A 20,034-nucleotide genomic window follows, 5' to 3' on the forward strand; every position below is an offset into this window, starting at 1 on the left:
GCGGGCTTCATGCCAGGCCGTACTATCACTGATAACATTCGTAAATCTCTCAGTTTGATATATATAGCAAAGTTGTCTTCAAACTATCTTTGATCCTGTCGTTAGATGCCAAGAAAGGCATTCAACAAAGTAGAAGTTAATTACCTAAAAATGTTACTAAGTTTATGAAATTTGGTCCAAGATTTTTAAATTCGATATATGCCATTTATAGTAAACCCTCTACTTGAATTAAAACAAATTTCTTTAGATCAGATGAGTTACAGTTAAATAGATATACACATCAAGGTTGTCCCTTATCCCCCCTTTTATTTGCTCTTTCCATTGAGCCCCTTGCATATTTAATTTGAAACACTCATGAAATTGCAAGTATTATTGTTAGAAATGTAGTCCATCTTTTTGCAGATGACGTGGTTTTTTATTTCATGAACCCTCTTCATTCCCTAAGAATTTTAAAAGAGAAACTTAATGATTTCAGTAAATACTCTGTTTTTTTTTTATCAATTTTAATAAGTCCAGAATATACCTCATGTACTTAAGGAAACCATTACAGCTGCTCTGCCTTTTAAGTGGGTAATGAAAACATGGAGACATTTAGGTATTCTATTTCCTTTAAACCTATCTGATTTATACCAAGTTAATTATGGTCCTGTAAGCAAAGATATGATTTCAACCCTAGGGGAATGGTCTAAAATGAACTTCTCTATTTTAGAAAAGATCAATCTTATTAAATGCTTTCTTCTTCCTCATCTGCTTTTTTTGTTTCAAAATCTTTCTAAACCGTGGGCAAGGAAAGACTTGATTAATTGGCAATTGCAATTGACTTCTTTTATTTGGAACAATAGGAAACCAAGAATTTTGTTGTCACTCTTAGCTAAATCCCGTAAATTTGGTGGTCTAGGTGTCCCACTAATTGACAAATATTTTTAGCAGCTTAATTAAGATACGTGGGTTTTTATGCTTCAACTTTTTCTACTCTAGGATTCAAATTGAAAAAGCTGACTTACCCAATTTACTATTACATGAATTCTTATGGAATTCTAAAACGGACAGAAAAGATTATGATATCTCAAATCCTTTTCTTAAGTTTACACTAGGCTTATGGGACCAATGGAGAAACATTCTATCTCCAGCCTCTTCACCTGTAATGGCTTTCCTAAGCCAGTCCTGGTTTCTACCCGGAAAAGATAAAGCTGGATTCAAAATATGAAGGGACCAAAATATTTTTAGAATTATGAATATAACAACTAATGGTAAATTTAGTACCTCTTCACAACTGGAACATAAACATAAAATTAAAATTCCATGGTTTCAATATATGCAATTACATCATGCATTACATCAAATAATACCTGTAATTATGGCTAATAGATCTCTTAATCTGTTGGAAAAACTAATCAATAAGGGCATTATCTCTATTAAGGGTGTTATCTCAATTAGCTATTCTCCGTTAAATCTTCCCTCTTGGGCTGGTCCCTATAACAGCAAAACACTTGATTAAAAGATTGTCACATTACACTTAGTGATGACCAATGAGAACAAATTTGGCAAACTTCTTTATTTAAATCAAAATCTTATTATTTCAGATTACAGAATTACAAAATCTTTGCCAGGTGATATGTGACCCCTTATATGTTGTTTAAGGGCAAGGTGAAGGATAACCCAAACTGCTAGAAGAGCTGTGGGCTATCTGGATCTTTCATCCATTACTGGTGGGAGTGTCCTGAGATGTCAGCTTTCTGGAAAAAGGTCCTGGAAAAAAATAACAGAAATAGTTGGTTTGGTTATACTGTTCACTCCAGAATCTATTTTGTTACATTTTTGGCCAAATACTAATTTTTCTGCTCGACAGAAAGAGTTATTAGCTTTATTGTTGCTGACAGGGAAAATTGTTATAGCAAGCCTCTGGAAGTTATCCAAAGTTCCTACATTGAAATGTTGGTTCGATAAAGTTTGGGATATTCTTATCCAGGATAAATTAGCTTCTTGTATTGTTCTTCAAGATAATCCTAAAACAAGGGATTGGTTTCTGGAAAAATGGTTTGTCTTTCTAGAGTATGTTAATAACAAGGAACCTAATTTGGGTAAAACTCCATTGAAATATATGAATATTATGATTTATTAACTGTATTTTATAACGTTTTGAAGTATTTTTTCTGAGTGGCTGTGTTGTATTGAATGATCCACAAGTTAATGTCTATTATTCTTTTAAATCATTAGTTACTGTATGTACTTCTTGATCGTTTTTTAGTTTTGTTTAAGTGTATTAGTTATAAAAGTTTCAATAAAATTTAAATTATTTAAAAAATGCCTTCCCTCCATTGAAATAATGAATTATAGGGGCACCTTGTTTTGGGGCTCACGGAATTGGACCTCCTAGTCCAATCTTTTTTAAACTTGGAGGGTATTTTTGGGAGAGGCACTGGATGCTATGCTGAAAATTTGGTGCCTCTACCTCAAAAAACAGCCTCCCCAGAGCCCCAGATACCTATGGATCAATTCTCCATTATATCCTATGGGAATCGATCGTCACAGGGAATAATGAAGTGCCCAGCAGACATTTCTCTCTCCCCTCCCTACTTTCTGATGAACCTGAAGCGGGGGGAGGGCCTCCAAACCACAAGATCCCTTGCCCCCATCTGGGGATTGGCAATCCTACATGCAAGCCTCCAGCAGACCTCCTACCACAAATACCTGCCCCAGCTAAGTGACAGAAGATTTGTAATAAATGTCGAAATACAAGTATAAACAGTGTCCAAAGTTACTTGTTATAAATGCTCAAAGAAAAATCATTTTGCTAAAGTGTGCTGAATGAAAGAAGAACATGCAGAGAAAAATACATGAAAATGCTATTCATGAGCTCATTTTCTATTCTTGATCACTCTCTAAGGCATGGCACAGTGCAGTAACAATTGCAGGTCTCTCTGTCTCTTTTAAACTGAACAATGGAGCTGAAGCAAACACCATCCCTGCTGCTGTGGCTAAAATTTTGAAGGGAAAAGTGCACATTATGCAAACACCAGTCACACTCATTGCATTTGGAGGTGCCCTCATAAAACCCTTAGGGACAATCGTGGCTCATTGCAGAGCAGGTCCCAGAAAAGCCCAGCTGGCCTTTTATGGCACTGATAATGAGGATCCTCCATTGCTTGGTAGAGATGCTTGCATTAGCCTGAATCTCCTCAGGTAAGGAACATTGTTACCATATACAGAACCTGAACCAAGGGATGACCTCCTTAGGCACTACTCAGATGTTTTCGAAGGCTTGGGTCAATCTCTTAGCACTCACCCCATCTTTCTGGATTTAACAATCCCTCCTGTTGTCCATGGGTGTAGAAAGATCCCCTACTCCATTTTGAACAAATTGAAGGGCACAGTTCACCAGCTGGAAGCGCAAGGCGTCATCCACTCCTTGGATCAGTAGCCTAGTGGTCACACAAAGAAAAATTATTCACTATGGATTTGTCTTAATCCACATGGTTTTAATAAGGCAGTGTTGAGGCAACTTTATTCCCATTGTTGAAGAAGTCAAGAAAAACTCATCTGGGGAGAAGTTGTTTCCCATCCTAGATGAAAACGATGGCTATTGACAGGTTAAACTGGACAAAGAATAAGCATAAGTGTGTACTTTTAACACCCATGAGGAAGATATCATTTTAACAGACTCCCTTTTGGCATACAGTCAGCAAGTGAAGTATTTCAGCAGAAAAATTATGAATGCTTTGGTGACATCTCAGGTGTCCATAGTACTGCAGATGACACGATCATTGCAGCAGCAGACAAAGAGCACTATTGCAAAGCATGTTCTTCAGAGAGTATGACAAAAAGCTGTAACATTTAACAAGGATAAGATGCAGTTCCTGCTTGAAAAGGTCAAGTATATGGGCCACGTGTTTTCTAAAGATGGCATCATACCGGATGATGATAAAGACGATGCTATCAACAAAATGTCCCCACCTGTGGACAAGAAAGGCCTTTAGGGGCTCTTAGGTACTATACAATATCTGGCCCAACATATACCAAATGTATCAAGTCTGACTGCACCTCTGTAAGCCCTGTTGAGAAATGAAGCACTGGGTACAAGACCCCTACTCATTTACACAGGATCAGATCCAACAGAGACCCACACTACTGGAAAGGCTGTGGCAGTTTGGCTGACAGTATAGTCGGTGGGGTTGTCAAAAAGTTAAGGCTTTTTGGACTATTAAGGAAGAAATTAAACTAACTGGACTAGACTAACCTTTTTAAATGGAGACAATGCTTCTAAACCTCTGAGATACCACGGCATACCCTAAAACGACAAATATTTTACTGCCAAATCTATTATTGGTGGCTAGAACCTTAATAGCATGTAACTGGAAGGAAAAACAATTCCTTGAAGGAAAAAACCTTGATAAATATCACAAACAACCCATTCATGTCACAATCCCCCAAACGGGAAATAATTCATTGAAACACTGAAACAATGAAAGAATTCATTGAAACAGTTACAAAGTATTTATCAAGAAATTAGGTTATTCCGAATAATTATTATAAGAACCTGTTGTATTTCTAAATACTTTAACAAAATTTTGACAAATTTATGTTCTGTGGTGTTGTGTTCAAGTTTTAGCAGACTTGTCTGACTGGAATGAAGACCTGATTATTAAAAAGGTAAAGGTAGTCCCCCTGTGCAAGCACCAGTCATTTTCAACTTTGGGGTGATGTTGCTTTCACAACGTTTTCACAGCAGACTTTTTACGTGCGGTTTGCCATTTCTTTCCCCAGTCATCTACACTTTCCCCCCAGCAAGCTGGGTACTCATTTTACCGACCTCAGAAGGATGGAAGGCTGAGTCAACCAGAGCCGGCTACCCGAAACCAGCTTCCGCTGGGATTGAACTCAGGTCGTGAGCAGAGAGTTCAGACTGCAGTACTGCAGCTTTACCACTCTGCACCATAGGGCGACAGGACCTGATTATTACCATGCAGTAATTTCCTGATTTTCATAATTTTCTAATTTAGTTCTGTGAAACATGTTGACATTGATTGTAACTGTGGCAGACTGGGTCTGCATCAGCAGGTGGGCCCCGGTCTACCTACCCATTCCTGTCTTGGGTGTCAAGCATGTTATTTGTATACAGTATTAAATTCTGATTGCTGTTCTTTTAGTCATTATTTCCTTTCCCATAGCTGCATATCAAAGCTAAGAACCCCCTTTACTTTCTCACCTCCCTTTTCCTTTTCCCACCTTTGAGTAGCAAATGTAGGAATGCCGTACTTTGATGATAGAGGGAAAGGAGGCGCCTTCTGCAAATGGTTCCCATTCATTGCTTATCAACTGTAGCAAGAATGCATGGGACTGAGGGAAGTTTCAACCGCAAGGTAGTAGTTTGCATAATTGTAATAGTTCACACATCCTTGTTATGTCTTTAAGTTGTCTTTCCTATACTCTTTGATGTAATCCTTAAAACCTCATACCATGGGCAAATCTGTATCACTTTCAAGGTGTTCCACCTTGAAGCAACAATGGATTATCAGTAAACTGAGACTATGTATTCATCAACTGCTTGGTTACTTGAAACTCCCATGCTTGACATTTTGAAAGTGTTCCTCGAGGAATACATCTGACCTGGCAACTTTCTAGCCGAATGGCGGAGAGAGCTCCAGATAACAGTGAACTCCCCAACCCTCTGGAAAGAGGACGAGATCGAGGTGAGGACCCCCCCCCCCCCGCGGCACATCCTAGATGCACGGTCTTCCCTGCACGTACAGCAGCGCCTGGTTACCCCCAGAAATTGGGAACCGCGGACTTCGACCACTCTGATGGAGGAGGCACCAGCATGGAAGGAAGCCATCCTGACCCAGCACTCCCACCGAGTGAGAGTGATGATCGGGGAGAGTGGTCCGGGGGACGCACAAGAGAGTGCCCAACCAGCCAGGGTTGAGGAGCGGGAAGAACCCCGACCTGAGGAAGAAGATGGAGGTGGAGATCCCGAGCAACCTGGTCCTGACGAAGAGGAGGAGGAAGAGATGGGGCCAGTTGAATGGGGAATACTTCAGACGATGAGAAACGAGATGGCTGACATAGCCAAAGGCCTGAGGGATGAGATCCAAGCTTACGCCACCTTCATGGTGCAAGAGGTTAGAAAGCAACTCGAACACGTTCTGAGACCTGTGGACCTGAGAGGAATACAGGTACCCCCCGTTGGGAGACCGCCAGTGGTCCCGCCGCGACTAGCCCCAGCCCAACCACCGGCAGTGCCGGCACTTGTTTCCCGAGATTATGGTAGGGGAAGGGAATTAAATGCCACATTTGACGGAGACGCCGAAGAAGTGGAATATTTTTCTATCCAAGCCAACAGTTACATGCACTATTGGGGAAACACCTTTCCTGACGAGTTCAGCTGAGTGGACTACCTGGGGTCGAAACTGAAGGGGGCCGCCAAAAGATGTTACATTAGCCTGTACGAGACCAGGAGCCCTGAGTTGGATACGGTGGCTGCATTCCTGCAGGCTCTGCTCACACAGTATGAAGACCCGTTACAAGAAACTCGAGCTCTGACAGCCCTCCGAAACATGCAACAGGGGTCGAAATCGGTACGTGAGTACACAGTGGAATTTAGGGCCAACATGGCCAAGGTCCAGGGTTGGAACGAGCTGATGAAGATGGAGCAGTTCCAGAGGGGCCTGAAGGCAAGCGTGTTAGACAGAGTCTTACAGCAAGCTCACCCCACTATGCTGGTGGGGTAGGTGCAGCTGGCTGGCGAAGTAGAGACTAACATGAAGAGAGTGGCCCTACAGCGACAACAGCAGCAAGGGGGAAAGGGGGGACATGAGTCTCGGTCAGGGGTGAAATCTGATGGGAAAAAGTCTCCCCCAACTGGGGGAGCCACCAAGCCACAGACCCCTCGCAGATGCTTCCGATGTGGGGATCTCAACCACCTGGCAGCCAACTGCCCGGAATGAACTCGAGGCCCCCCCTTACTCCGAAGCCCAGCACATCAGCGCCCAAGAAGACTTCAGCTCGCCCCAAAGAATCGGCAAAGGGGAGCACCATTGCCACCACTTCCATGGATGAGGAAACCATCATCATTGATGAGCTGCATGAGATGTCCTGGGAGGACGAGCCGGCAGGAAACGGGAGCAACCTGCACTGAGAGGTGTCGAGCAGCAGGTCATGGAATTAACTGCACCATTGAGGGTGAGAATAACTGGATCTTTATTCTTTGTCCCATTGACTTTATTGAATTCAAAACTAAAGAGATTTGTGCATGTATGGGCCCTGATTGATTCAGGGTGCACCAGGGAAATAATCACTTCTAAACTAGTGGAGGCTCTAGGTCTCCCCAGAATCCCACTGCCCCAACCAATACAATTTGAGCAAATAGATGGGACAGTAATGAAAGGGGAACCATGCGTGGAGCAAACTCAAGCTGTGCCAGTAGGCATAGAAAATCATTGGGATACTGAACTTTTTGTGATTGCTCCTTCCGCTTCTTTCGATGTGGTTTTGGGAGTGGGCTGGTTGGCCAAGCATGAACCAAATATCAGATGGGGAAATCAAAGTATAGATTTTACCGACAGTAAATGCAAGCGCCATCAATGGGACAAGGCACGGGGGATGGAGCCTCCCCCTAGGAACGAGAGACTATGCTTAACAGTAGAAGAAGTCCACTCCATCCCCAAAGAGTACAAAGATTTGAGGAGGGTGTTTAGTGAAGAAGAAGCGAACGAGCTTCCCCCCCATTGGAGTACAGACTGTGCTATAGAACTCATCCCAGGGCAAGAGCTACCCAAAGCCAAGCTATACTCCATGGGGTGGGCAGAGAAAGCTGAACTGAGGAAATTCCTAGACAAAAATCTAAAGAGAGGATTTATCAGACCGGCAACATCCCCACACGCCGCCCCAGTACTATTTAGAAAAAAAGAAAGACGGGGGGGGGGGGGCTTAGACTCTGCACAGACTTTAGAGGGATCAATGGGATTTCTATGTCAAATGCTTACCCCCATCCCATTGATTAAGGACCTGTTAAGCACAGTATCAGAAGGGAAGATTTTTACAAAATTGGACTTGAGAGATGCTTACTTTAGAGTGCAAATTAAAGAAGGGGATGAGTGGAAAACCGCCTTCAATACCCCTATGGGTCAATTTGAATACTTAGTCATGCCATTTGGATTACAAGGGTGCCTGGAGTTTTTATGAACTTCATCAATGAAGTGCTGAAGGAGTACCTATATAAAGGGGTCGTGGTGTACCTGGATGATATAATTATTTATTCCAAGGACTTAAACTCCCATGTGAAATTGGTGAGAGAAGTACTCAGCACTTTGTATGAACATATGCTATAAGCTAAACTGTCTAAGTGCGAATTCCACAAAACAGAGTTGGACTATTTGGGATACCAAGTAACTGGGAAAGGGCTGGCCATGGACCCCGCCAAGATGCAAGCGGTATTAGATTGGGAACCCCCGAGGACACGTAGATAGCGCCAATCTTTCCTCGGATTCGCGAATTTTTACTGTAATTTCATTCAGGGCTTTGCACACACCGTGCTACCACTGACGGACCTAGTTAAAACAAAAGGAAAAGGTCTGGGAACTGAAAAGATCAGGGGCCAAACTGGCATGGACAGCCAAGTGTCAGGAGGCGTTCAATAAATTGAAAAGACTGTTCACTAGTGAACCTATTCTCAGTCACCCCGATGAATTGTGACCTTTCGTGGTCCAATGTGACGCCTCCGATGTCGCAGTAGGAGCAATATTGATTCAGGCTGATAACAAGGGGAGATTGCGACCATGTGGATATATTTCTAAAAAAATTCCCCAAGAACAATGGAATTGGTCCGTGTGGGACAAAGAGGCATTTGCCGTGACTTTTGCATTAAAAATCTGGAGGTCTTTGCTAGAGGGAGCTAGAGTCCCATTCGAAATTTGGACAGATCACAAAAACTTGGAGGCCCTTATGGGGCGTAGAAAGTTGACTGAAAAATCCGGTGGGCAGGATTTTTCGCCAAATTCGATTTTACCCTAAAGCACATCCCAGGATCGAAGAACTTCTTAGCCAACGCGTTATCTCAGCTTCCCCAACATAATAGTCAAAAAGAGGAAGTGATTGGCTCTATCATATCACCCGATCACTTAGTCGGGGTAGTTATCACTAGATCTAAAACCAAGAAAAGTAGTACCAGAGAACGTTGGGGAGGAGAGAGACTGATAAAAGAGGTAGAGAAAGAGGGAGACTCCAAACCAGCGGAGTCACCAAGGGAGAAGGGGGGTTCTGGTACCATGAAGGGAAACTCTACGTACCAGAAAGCCTCCGAGGAGAAGTATTGCAACTCTGCCATAATAGCAAAATCTCAGGGCACTTTGGCTACGTAAAGACATTACATTTGGTCAATCGACAATTCTGGTGGCCGCAGATGAAAAAAGACATTTCAGAATATGTATCTACTTGCCCTGTGTGCATCATGGCGAAGAAGAGGGGAGGGAAACCCTCCGGATACAACCCCTAAAGACAGCTGGGTGACCGTGGTCAGTAGTCTCCAAGGACTTTATTGTAGAGCTTCCTGTGACGGAATTGGAAGGGTTAATAGAAAAGCTAAGGACTCAGGGAGTCTGAGTCATGTGATCTGAGGGTGGGGGCCGGAGTGCTCAGAACTCTCAGGATGAGTGAGTGACAGATAACGGCTGGAGAGTCAACTGTCAGCAACTGTCAGAGGGAGACAGTTGAAGTGGGCAGTATATGGTCAGCAGGAGAGCTGAAGAGAGAGCTGATGCAGAGAGCTGTGAAGAGACTTCTGGTGAAGTGAAGCTCGCTGTTAGCTCTGTGGAGACAGCCAGGTGGCTGAGAGTGACAATTGAGTGTCACAGTAAAAGACCTGAGTGGTCACAGAAATATTTACACTACTCTTAAGAACTAACAAGGTTGCTGAGGGAGAGATGTGGGTCTGAGGGAGTCAGGAGGGCTGGGAGCAGACACACCAGTCAACTCAATTGTATCATCCCAAAACATTCCCCTACCCCACCCCTGTCTGTGGAAAAATTGTCTTCCACAAAACTGGTCCCTGGTGCAAAAAAGGTTGGGGACCACTGCCTTAGACAAATGGGACATGGGCTCCTTTCCAAGGCCACCTCTTGCTGGCAGCCAGGCAAAACCAGAGGGGGCCCTGCAAATGGCTCTCCTTGGAGGCAGGCGGGCACATGCACTTGAAGGGAGCTTGCTGGTGACCTTTGGTGTGTGGTTGTGTGGGGAGGGGGTGCCAGAATTCAGCCCTGCATGAGAGTGTTGTGTTTTCAAAGAGCAAGCCCACAAGAGGTTCAAGGAAGTGAAACGTGAACCCTACCTGTAATGAATCTAGAGACTGGGGAAGGCCATGGATTGAAGTAGCTGATGCTAAAACCCTAGCTGATGTAAAGGCTCTAATTGATTAGTTTTTGACTCTCACTAGATGCTTGCTGATTGACCCCTTCCACCCCCCAAGTGTCAAGCATGAGATTTCAAAATAACCAGTCAGCTTTTGAAACAAAGTTAGGTTTATTGATAATCCATGTGGCTCATTCGAGCTGCAGATTGGAACTGATACTTTTTAACACTAGAATACATGCTTTAAAATGGCACATCAAAGGTTCTATAAACAATTCTACATTCACATGTGAAATTCACATGCTGGGCTCCTTATCTATATTGCGACTAGCACATCCTGGGTTCAGGCCTGGCTGAGCCTGAGAACAAGTCCCAAGAGGTCTTATCTTCAAAGAGGACAATTCTGCATCCGTTAGTAAAAGCGAAAGAAGAAAGGTGTGGGTTGCTACTTTGATGTGCCCATATTTAATTCTGGGTTAGTAACAATTCTAAAAATGAGTATACAATGCTTGACACCAAGAAGCTGGACAGTGGGCAGGCTACCTGGCTGAGACATATGGAGAACAGAGAACCAGCACCAGTTGTGATGGATGCCTGAAGGAAAACCTGAAGCTCCCTCCTGACCACAGTCCTGGAGAGCAGCCAGAAGCTAAAGGAGGACCACCCGGGCAACAGCCTCCTAATTCTACAAGTACTGGCGTGCAAGTGCTGTCAGGAGAGCAGAAGGTACCCATGTGTTATGCCTGCAATGAGTTGGGCATATTCGGAGTCAGTGTCCAAGGTCTAGTGCTAGTGTGGCATACCACATGATTCCAGTGGGCCCCCAACCCACTTCTTCTGCTTTGGCCCCTGGAATCATGTGGTATGCCACACTAGCACTAGACCTTGGACATTGACTCTGAATATGCCACAACTCATGTGGGCTTCCTCTTTGAAAACCCCACCCTCTCATGCACTGTCTGCTTAAACAGCTGGTAGTCTGACCTCTCTTCCATCTGCCCAGACACTGAAGCCCAAACTCCACTGAGCTGAGGTCTAACTTCTCCTTCCTTTCTTCCTGCTGTTCTTTTGAGGGGTTATAGAGTGTTTCGAGCCCGTCCCTGTGGCATCGGTCCCATCGCTGTGGGACCCAGGGGGCTGGCGCAGCGGCACGCCGAAGCAGCCTGTCACTAATAACACAGGTCGAGATGCAGGACAGGAACCCGGAAGTGACCGACAGGCTGCCTCAGCGTGCCGCTGCACCGGCTCCCTGGGCCCCACAACGATGGGACCGATGCCACAGGGACGGACTCGAAACACTCTATAACCCCTCAAAAGAACAGCAGTCTAGCTTGCTTCCCCCGAGCCCTGCCGCCATAAGCCTCAAGGGGGCTCATTTTGCGGCATCTCCCGGCGGGAGGGTGGCACCCGCACGGGACACATATCAAATGAAAGAGGGGGCGCAGGGCTATCAGAAACAGCCGGCGGAGGGAGTCGGGAGACCACCCCACTGGGGGATCCACACCCCGAAAGTGATGAAGGTGGCGCAGATACAACCAACAGAGCAAACAGGACAAAATAAATAGGCTGCATTATGCAGCACAGTTGAGAAAGTGCCTTATCCCATATACTGATGAAGTAAATACAGGATTTGAGAACAAAATTGCACCAGAAGACACAAACACAAAGCTCCCTTACACTGAATCAGTGCTTGGGTCCACCAAAGTCAGTATTGTCTACTCCAGGGGTGGCCAGAGTTGCTTAACAAAAGAGCAACACAGAATAAAGGTCAGATGTTTGAGAGCCGCAAGACATGAACATTGGATATTTGAGAGCCACAGAAGGAAGGAAGGAAGGAAGGAAGGAAGGAAGGAAGGAAGGAAGGAAGGAAGGAAGGGAGGGAGGGAGGGAGGGAGGGAGGGAGGGAGGGAGGGAGGGAGGGAAACAGGGGAGATATTCTCTGCTGGTCTCCTGTCCTGTCTGGCTAGGTCAGCAACCAGATACCTCCCTTAGTCAATGAAAACAATGTACATAAATACACAAGCACTTGAAAAATACGCAAAGCACAAGTAGTATAGGAAAATGATCACCCTATCTATATGGCAAAAAAAAAGTCAAAATGCTGTATTACACAAGCTATTGCCAATAAATGCAAATGCCAATAAATGCAAAAGTAACCATATACCAAACCACCAAAACAGGGAGGGAGGAAGGAGGGAGGGAGGGAAGGAGGGAGGGAGGGAGGGAAGGAAGGGAGGGAGGGAAGGAGGGAAGGAAAGAAGAAAGGAAGGAGGGAGGGAAGGAAAGGAGGAGGGAGGGAAGGAAGGGAGGAAGGAAGGGAGGAGGGAGGGAAGGAAGGTAGGAGGGAGGGAAGGAGGGAGGGAGGGAAGGGAGGAGGGAGGGAAGGAAGGAGGGAGGGAGGAAGGAGGGAGGGAGGGGAGGGAGGGAGGAAGTAGGGAGGGAAGGAAGGGAGGAAGGAAGGAGGGAGGGAGGGAAGGAAGAAAGGAAGGAGGGAGGAAGGAAGAAAGGAAGGAGGGAGGGAAGGAAGGGAGGAGGGAGGGAAGGAAGAAAGGAAGGAAGGAGGGAGGAAAGGAAGGGAGGAGGGAAGGAAGGAGGGAGGGAAGGAAGGGAGGAGGGAGGGAAGGAAGAAAGGAAGGAGGGAGGGAAGGAAGGAGGGAGGAAGGAAAAAAGGAAGGAGGGAGGAAGGAGGGAGGGAGGGAAGGGAGGAGGGAGGGAAGGAAGAAAGGAAGGAGGGAGGGAAGGAAGGAGGAAGGAAGGAAGAAAGGAAGGAGGGAGGAAGGAGGGAAGGAAGGAGGGAAGGAAGGAAGGCCGCCCCCTCCCGCCAGCCGCCCCCCCCGCTTTCGGCCCCCTCCCTCCCTGCTTACCTTCATCCAGGGCGGGTGGCGGCCTCTCCTCCCGGCGGCTGGTGCTGCTGGCGGGGCTGGCGGCGGCTGCGGAGGCCGGGGAGGGCCTCCGCTGGTCTCTGGTGGGCCTCCAGGGACCAGCGCCGGCCTCTCCGCGGCCTCGGCTGGTCGGCGCTGGTCGCTGGAGGCCCTCCAGAGTCTCTGGAGGGCCTCCAGGGACCAGCGCCGGCCTCTCCGTGGCCTCTGCTGGTCGGCGCTGGTCGCTGGAGGCCCTCCAGAGTCTCTGGAGGGCCTCCAGCGACCAGCGCCGGCCTCTCCGCCGCCTCCCCGGCCTCCGCCACCGCCGCCTTCCCCGCCCGCGCGCGCGGCCCACCGCCTCCGGGGCTGGCTAAACCAGGACCTCTAATGGTCCCGGTATAGCCAGCCCGGGAGGCGGGAATAGGGGGCCAGAACCGGGACATTCCCGGGTGCCTGGGACGGTCTGGCCACCCTAGTCCCACAGTGGGGGACTTTTGCATGCGTGCAAAGTGCACACCGTTGCCATTGCGATGATGACACCCGAAAGTGACATCATCACAATGGTGACGGGGTGCTTTAGGCGTTTCCAGGAAAACTCTATGGTTTTCCCAGACTCTCGAGCCATTTAGGAGGTAAAAAACTCTATGGTACCTATTGTACCATACAGTTTTCCCTCCCAAAAGGCTAGAGCATCTGGGAAAATCATAGTTTCCCCAGAAATTCCTAGAGTGGCTACTGCGTGACGTCACTGGCGCAATGACGTCACTTCCGGGTGACTTTATTACGCCAGTGACGTGGCGGAAGGTTTCCCTCGCCGGCCCAATGTGAGCCAGTTTGGTGTAGTGGTTAAGTGTGTGGACTCTTATCTGGGACGACCAGTTTTGATTCCCCACTCCTCCACTTGCACCTGCTGGAATGGTCTTGGGTTAGCCATAACTATCGCAGAGCTGTCCTTGAAAGGGTAGCTTCTGTGAGAAACCTCTTAGCCCCACCCACCTCACAAGGTGTCTGTTGTGTGGGGAGAAGATATAGGAGATTGTAAGCCGCTCTGAGTCTCTGCTCCAGAGAGAAGGGCGGGGTATAAATCTGCAGTCTTCTTCAGTTTTCCCCTGCCCAGACTGGGGGCTTCGCAGCCCTATAGGCCAGTCACCACAGATTACTTCAATTTCTCAGCTTTTCTAGGTGCTGTGAGCCAGCTCCACCCTAAGGCAGCAGACCTGGGTTCAAGACTTGCCATTCAAGTGTGAAACTGACCCAACACAGAGAGCAAAGTGAAAACTGACCTCATCCCTTCACCTTAATAACCATTGTATAGTTTCAAGTTTTGGGGTCTGGACCTGCATGCAACAAATAAGAGGAGAGACTGTTCCTGTGGCACCTGGGCACTGTTTGCCAAAACTGGACAACAAATGAGAGTTAAGCTGGGGAATCAATTAAGTATATGTTCATATTCTTGGGTGATAACCCCTCCACAATGATAAAAAGATCGCTAGGGCAGCTTTATAGCCTGCCAAAATACAATGAGTGGCTCCCCAACCATGCAAGGCCACTGAGAGATCACACAAGCTGAACAGAACTTGGTTCTCTTAGAAATTCAGGAATGTGGACAATAAAAGGGAAGCTTTCAAATAAAGCAGGGGTGGCCAACGGTAGCTCTCCAGATGTTTTTTTTGCCTACAACTCCCATCAGCCCCAGCCATTGTCCATGCTGGCTGGGGCTGATGGGAGTTGTAGGCAAAAAACATCTGGAGAGCTACCGTTGGCCACCCCTGAAATAAAGGATTTCACCACTCCATGTCTGTTTCCCTCAAAGGTTTTTCTTCTTACTTTCATCCCCCTTCACTTTCCTTTATTGTCTACCTCCAGCGTTTATTTTCTCTCTCTAATGCTTACAGTTCAGTCCTAGGCAAAGTTACATCCTTGTATGAAGACAGTTTTAGGCATGTCACTGTGTCAGTCTGTACCAGAACAGAATCTGTCTCCAGTAGCACCCTAAAGACCAGGATATTTTTCCAGGATCTAAGACATCATGAGTCAAAATTCACTTTGTCAGAAGAAAGGTTACCTGACAAAGCGAGTTTTGACTCATGAAAGTTTATATCTTGGAAAGTGGGCTGATGGTTAAAATGTTCCTGCACACAGATTTTGTTCTTCCTTTCTTATTGACTTCAATGGAATTTAGGAGGATGCAACTCAGTTTATTTCACTTATATCCCGCCTTTCTCTGCAATGGAGACCTGAAGTGACTTGCAATATTCTCTTTGTCTCCATTTTATTCTCACAACAGCCCTGTGAAGTAGGTTAGGCAGAGTGTGTGACTGGCCCAACCTAAGATCACCCAGCGACTTTCCATGGCAGAATGGGGATCTGAATGCTGGGTTTCCCAGATCCTGGTCTAACACTCTTATCATAGCACTACAGCAGTTGAGAAAATTCCATTCTCTTTAAGGACCCTCACTGTCCCTGCGGGAAAACTCAATTTCACAAGAGTTGTGTGACACCTTTAATTGGGACCAACTGAAAGAACATAATGGGAGAACATAATCTGGGAGAACTGGGTTTGATTTCCCACTCCTCCACATGCAGCTGCTGGGTGACCTTGGGTCAGTCGCAAGTTCTCTCAGGGCAGTTCTCTCAAGAGCTCTCTCAGCTTCATCTCCTATATGGCCAAGGACCTGCCTACCATATGTTCCCCAGAGAGCACTGAGATCTAGCTCTCAAAATCTTTTTAAAATCCCTGGGCCAAGAGAGGCTAGACTGAAGACAACCAGGGAGCAAGCCTTTTCAGCAATGGCCCCTCGATGGTGGAACCAACTTCCAGAGATGGTGCGAGTCCTGCGGGACCTGAATCAATTCCGCAGGGCTTGCAAAACCTTTCTCTTTCAGCTTGCTTTTAAGTTAGAACGTGGCTAAACCGACCTGTAACCATCTAGCCATCTTATGCATGATTGTGATCTATAGCACCTTATAGTACCTGTTTTATCTATTTTAATTAACTTATGTAGTTGAATTGTATTTTTAAAACTCCTGTTTACATTGTATTTTATCCAAATCATGGTATTCCATGTCTGTGAGCCGCCCTGAGCCCGCCTTTGGCAGGGGAGGGCGGGATAGAAAAATAAATTTACTTACTTACTACTTACTATAATCATCAATAGAAATGCATAAGTCTTTATTTCCATCCTCTTTAAACAGCCAATGTTGCTGGATGTGTGTGAGTTGAAGCTCTCATACAGCTGGATTCACAGCAGGATGAAACAGTCTGTTAAGAACATCAGAAGAGCCGTGCTGGATCAGACCAGAGGAGGAGGAGGAGATTGGATTTATACCCCATCCTTCACTTGGAGTTTCAGGGCAGTTTATAATCTCCTTCACTTCCTCTCTCCACAAAAGACACCCAGTGAGGTAATGAAGCTGAGAGAGCTCTTGAGAGAACTGCCTTGAGAGAACTTGCAACTGACCCAAGATCACCCAGCAGCTGCATGTGGAGGAGAGGGGAATCAAACCCAGTTCTCCCAGATTAAAGTCTGCGCCCTTAGCCTCTACATCAAAGTGGCTCCATCTGTCCCAGCATCCTGTCTCACAGTGGCCAGCCAGTTATTCTGGAGGGCCAACAATAGGGCTGGGGCCTTCCCGATGTAGCCTCCTGGCAGTGGGATTCAGAGGCTGCCTACCTCCGAACATGGAGGTTCCCAATAGTCGAAATGGCTAGTAGTCATTAATAGACCTCTCCTCCATAAATCTTAACCCTCTTTTAAAACCGTCTATGTCTAACCATTCTTTGGTGTATTTTTAAAAAACAAAACGGTTATAGCAATTTATTAGTACCTCAGGACCAGTGGTGAAAGTGTTGGACAAATTCAAATTCCCACTCCACTACAAAGCTCACTGGGTGATCTTGGTCAGCTACTAAGTTTGACCTACCTCGCAGGGCTGTTGTGAATATATAAGTGGAAAAGAAGAGCCATAAGGTCATTAGAAGAATATAGATGTGTTGGATCCTGTTTCAAAAACTTCCATGGGATAAGCTACAGCAGGGAGAAGGAATATGGTAGACATATTTAGAACAGCCTTCTTTTCATACCAAGGGTCACTTTGCAGCACTCTCCCTGGCCCCACAATTAATGATTAGGTGGTGTACTGGTTAGAGCAGGGGTGTCAAACTCATTTCTTATGAGGGCCGAATATGATACAAATGAGAGCTTGTCAGGCTGGGCCATGTGTGTCATAAAGTGTAATGGCAGGTAGTGGATATATAAACTTTATAAAGGACACAGACAAACACAATTAAATATATATATTTTAAAAAAACTTATAGAATCATAGAAACATAGAGTTGGAAGGGACCTCTAGGGTCATCTAGTCCAACCCCCTGCACAATGCAGGAAACTGACAAACACTTCCCCCTAAATTCACAGGATCTTCATTGCTGTCAGATGGTCATCTAGCCTCTATTTAAAAACCTCCACGGAAGGAGAGCCCACCACCTCCCAAGGAGGAAGCCTGTTCCACTGAGGAATCGCTCTAACGGTCAGGAAGCTCTTCCTAACGTTGAGCCGGAAACTCTTTTGATTTAATTTCAACCCATTGGTTCTGGTCCTACCTTCTGGGGCCACAGAAAACAATTCCACACCATCCTCTAGATGACAGCCCTTCAAGTACTTGAAGATGGTGATCATACCACCTCTCAGCCGCCTCCTCTCCATGCTTAAGAAATTAACATTCTTGCAATATTTAGTTTATTTAGCAGTTTCTCATAACTGACAACTTGCTCTGAATTACTATCTATGAATGAATGAATATCTATGCTGTAGCAATCTTGAGTATGCTGTTCAGGTGTGTGTCTGTAAATTGCAAACCTACTTTTGATTTTTTGAAATTCATTACAGAAATCTCATGGTCAATGCTTTGAGCCTAAGACCTAGGAGAAAATATGAAATGGCTGGGCATTGCAAGCTTTTCTACATAAGTTGTCAGCCAATGTGAAAATAGAGGCTTTGCTCTGCAGTTTGATTGAAGAAGCCTGGCAAAGCAAACTATGATGCAGAAAGAAGCGAGAGAGAGAAGGAAGTAGATGACAGTGAGTTGCTTGCGGGCCTGATCTGACCCTCGGGCTGCATGTTTGACACCCCTGGGTTAGAGTGTCAGACTAAGATCTGGGAGACTCAGGTGTGAATCCCCATTATGCCATGAAAGCTTGTCAGGTGGCCTTGGGCCAGTTGCTCTCTCACAGCCTAACCTACCTCACAGGGTTCTTGTGGTGAGAATAAAATATAGGAGGGCTGTTGTAAGCCACTTTCAATTTCCAATGGGAAGAAAAGTGGAGTATAAATATAAAAATAAAGAAAATTGAATAATTTTTCATTCCTAAAGTCACTTTGCCGCCAGGGTTTATACCTGACACCTTTATGTAATTGGCTTTACATCAGCAATCGTAACTGTTAGGAAACTCAGCAAAATGTATTCAAAGTACAAACTTGAAACAGATCCTTGTCAAGGATTTATACCTGACACCTAACCAGGATCTGTCTTATTTAGTTTCATTAGTTTGGGAATTTGCATTTTGGTACCTATTACCTGCTTTGGGTCCCTTCCAGGAGAAAAGCAGCACCTACATGCCACCAATAGACAACGCCGAGCCAGTACCTAAAACAATTGAGAAAAACATGTTGGTGGTGGGTCAGGAATAGCATCAACCGCTGCTAGCCGTGATAACTCAAGATAATTCCTATCTTCAGAGCCAGTCTATCTCTGAGGGACCAGACGTAAAGTGAGGACAAGCCCTTGTTGGATTCCCAAGGGCTGGCCATTCACACGTGGAAGCAGCTTGTTAGATCAGATGGACTTTTAAGCTGGTACAGCAAGAAAAATATTAAAAATACTAGCGCGCAAGATAGTTTTAAAAACTTAAGCATTACATCTCAGAAATGGTCTTTAAAATGTTAAAAAGGGCCCTTTGCGCATGACAGAGGCTCCTTCGTCCTTCCCTTAGAGCGGTTGACGCCCAAACGCTGTTTGAGGGCCTTATTCCCCTCTAGCCAGTTTAGTCTCAGTTCCTTTAAGTCCTCCACTGCCCCACAATCCCCAGCGGTCTCAACCGCCCCGCGCGCGCGCGCTTCAGAACTCTCCCCTGCCAATCCTCTTCTCCCCTCCCTTCCCTCTTATCAACTAACCTTGGTGAGGAAAAGGCGGGGCCACTTGAAAAACACACACCAAAAAAAAAAAAAAATCCCTTATACCGAACTATTGATTCCGAACCCTGCCTTGCGGGGGGAAAAAACCGCCTCTTCTTCTTCCTATTGGGCGACCTGTGGGCGCGCCGCCAATCCTTTTCCGGCAGGGCTGCTCGAGCACCGCCTATTGGCCTGACGGGGCGGCGTCTCGGGTCCCCTATTGGGCGTGGCGGCCGTCAATCCTCCGCGAGTGGCGGGGAGGAGCGGAGTTGGGTTGCGCTGCGGTGTAGGGGGAGGGAGGGAGAGAGAGAAGAAGGTAGGTCGGTTGGTTGGTTGCTCGCGCGGGCCGTATCGGCGGCGCGGAGGGGGAAGGAGCGAGGCCCACGGGGGAGGAGGCCGAGGCAGGCGAGGCCCAGGCCGACGGGGGCCGCCGCCCTCTCAGTCGCCACCGCCCGCGCCGCCGCAGCCATGACGCTGGAGTCCATGATGGCCTGTTGCCTCAGCGACGAGGTGAAGGAGTCCAAGCGCATCAACGCCGAGATCGAAAAGCAGCTGCGGAGGGACAAGCGCGACGCCCGCCGGGAGCTGAAGCTCCTCTTGCTCGGTCAGTCCAACGACACCTGGCCGCCGGCCGAGGGAGGTGGGCAGGAAGGAAAGCA

At 46.5% G+C, this 20,034-nt stretch overlaps 1 protein-coding gene and 1 long non-coding RNA gene across 2 annotated transcripts in view; one reads left to right on the forward strand and one right to left on the reverse strand.

Moving 5' to 3' along the window:
* Window positions 1–1,540: 1,540 nt before the first annotated feature.
* Window positions 1,541–19,342, reverse strand: LOC132567108 (uncharacterized). The gene is made up of 4 exons (XR_009555086.1): window positions 19,121–19,342; window positions 18,780–18,848; window positions 3,287–3,422; window positions 1,541–1,749 (listed from the first exon to the last, which is right to left on the reverse strand). It is a non-coding gene; the product is annotated as an uncharacterized LOC132567108 (long non-coding RNA).
* Window positions 19,343–19,775: 433 nt separating this feature from the next.
* The window catches only part of GNA11 (G protein subunit alpha 11), a 52,046-nt gene continuing 51,787 nt past the window's right edge, over window positions 19,776–20,034 (forward strand). Inside the window, exon 1 of the mRNA XM_060232731.1 lies at window positions 19,776–19,979. Coding sequence (XP_060088714.1) covers window positions 19,844–19,979 — 136 coding nt within the window. The 5' untranslated portion in view covers window positions 19,776–19,843. The remainder of the gene's footprint in view (window positions 19,980–20,034) is intronic.

The sequence above is a fragment of the Heteronotia binoei genome, chromosome 2 (assembly GCF_032191835.1).
Source record: "Heteronotia binoei isolate CCM8104 ecotype False Entrance Well chromosome 2, APGP_CSIRO_Hbin_v1, whole genome shotgun sequence".
Classification (NCBI taxonomy): Eukaryota; Metazoa; Chordata; class Lepidosauria; order Squamata; family Gekkonidae; genus Heteronotia; species Heteronotia binoei.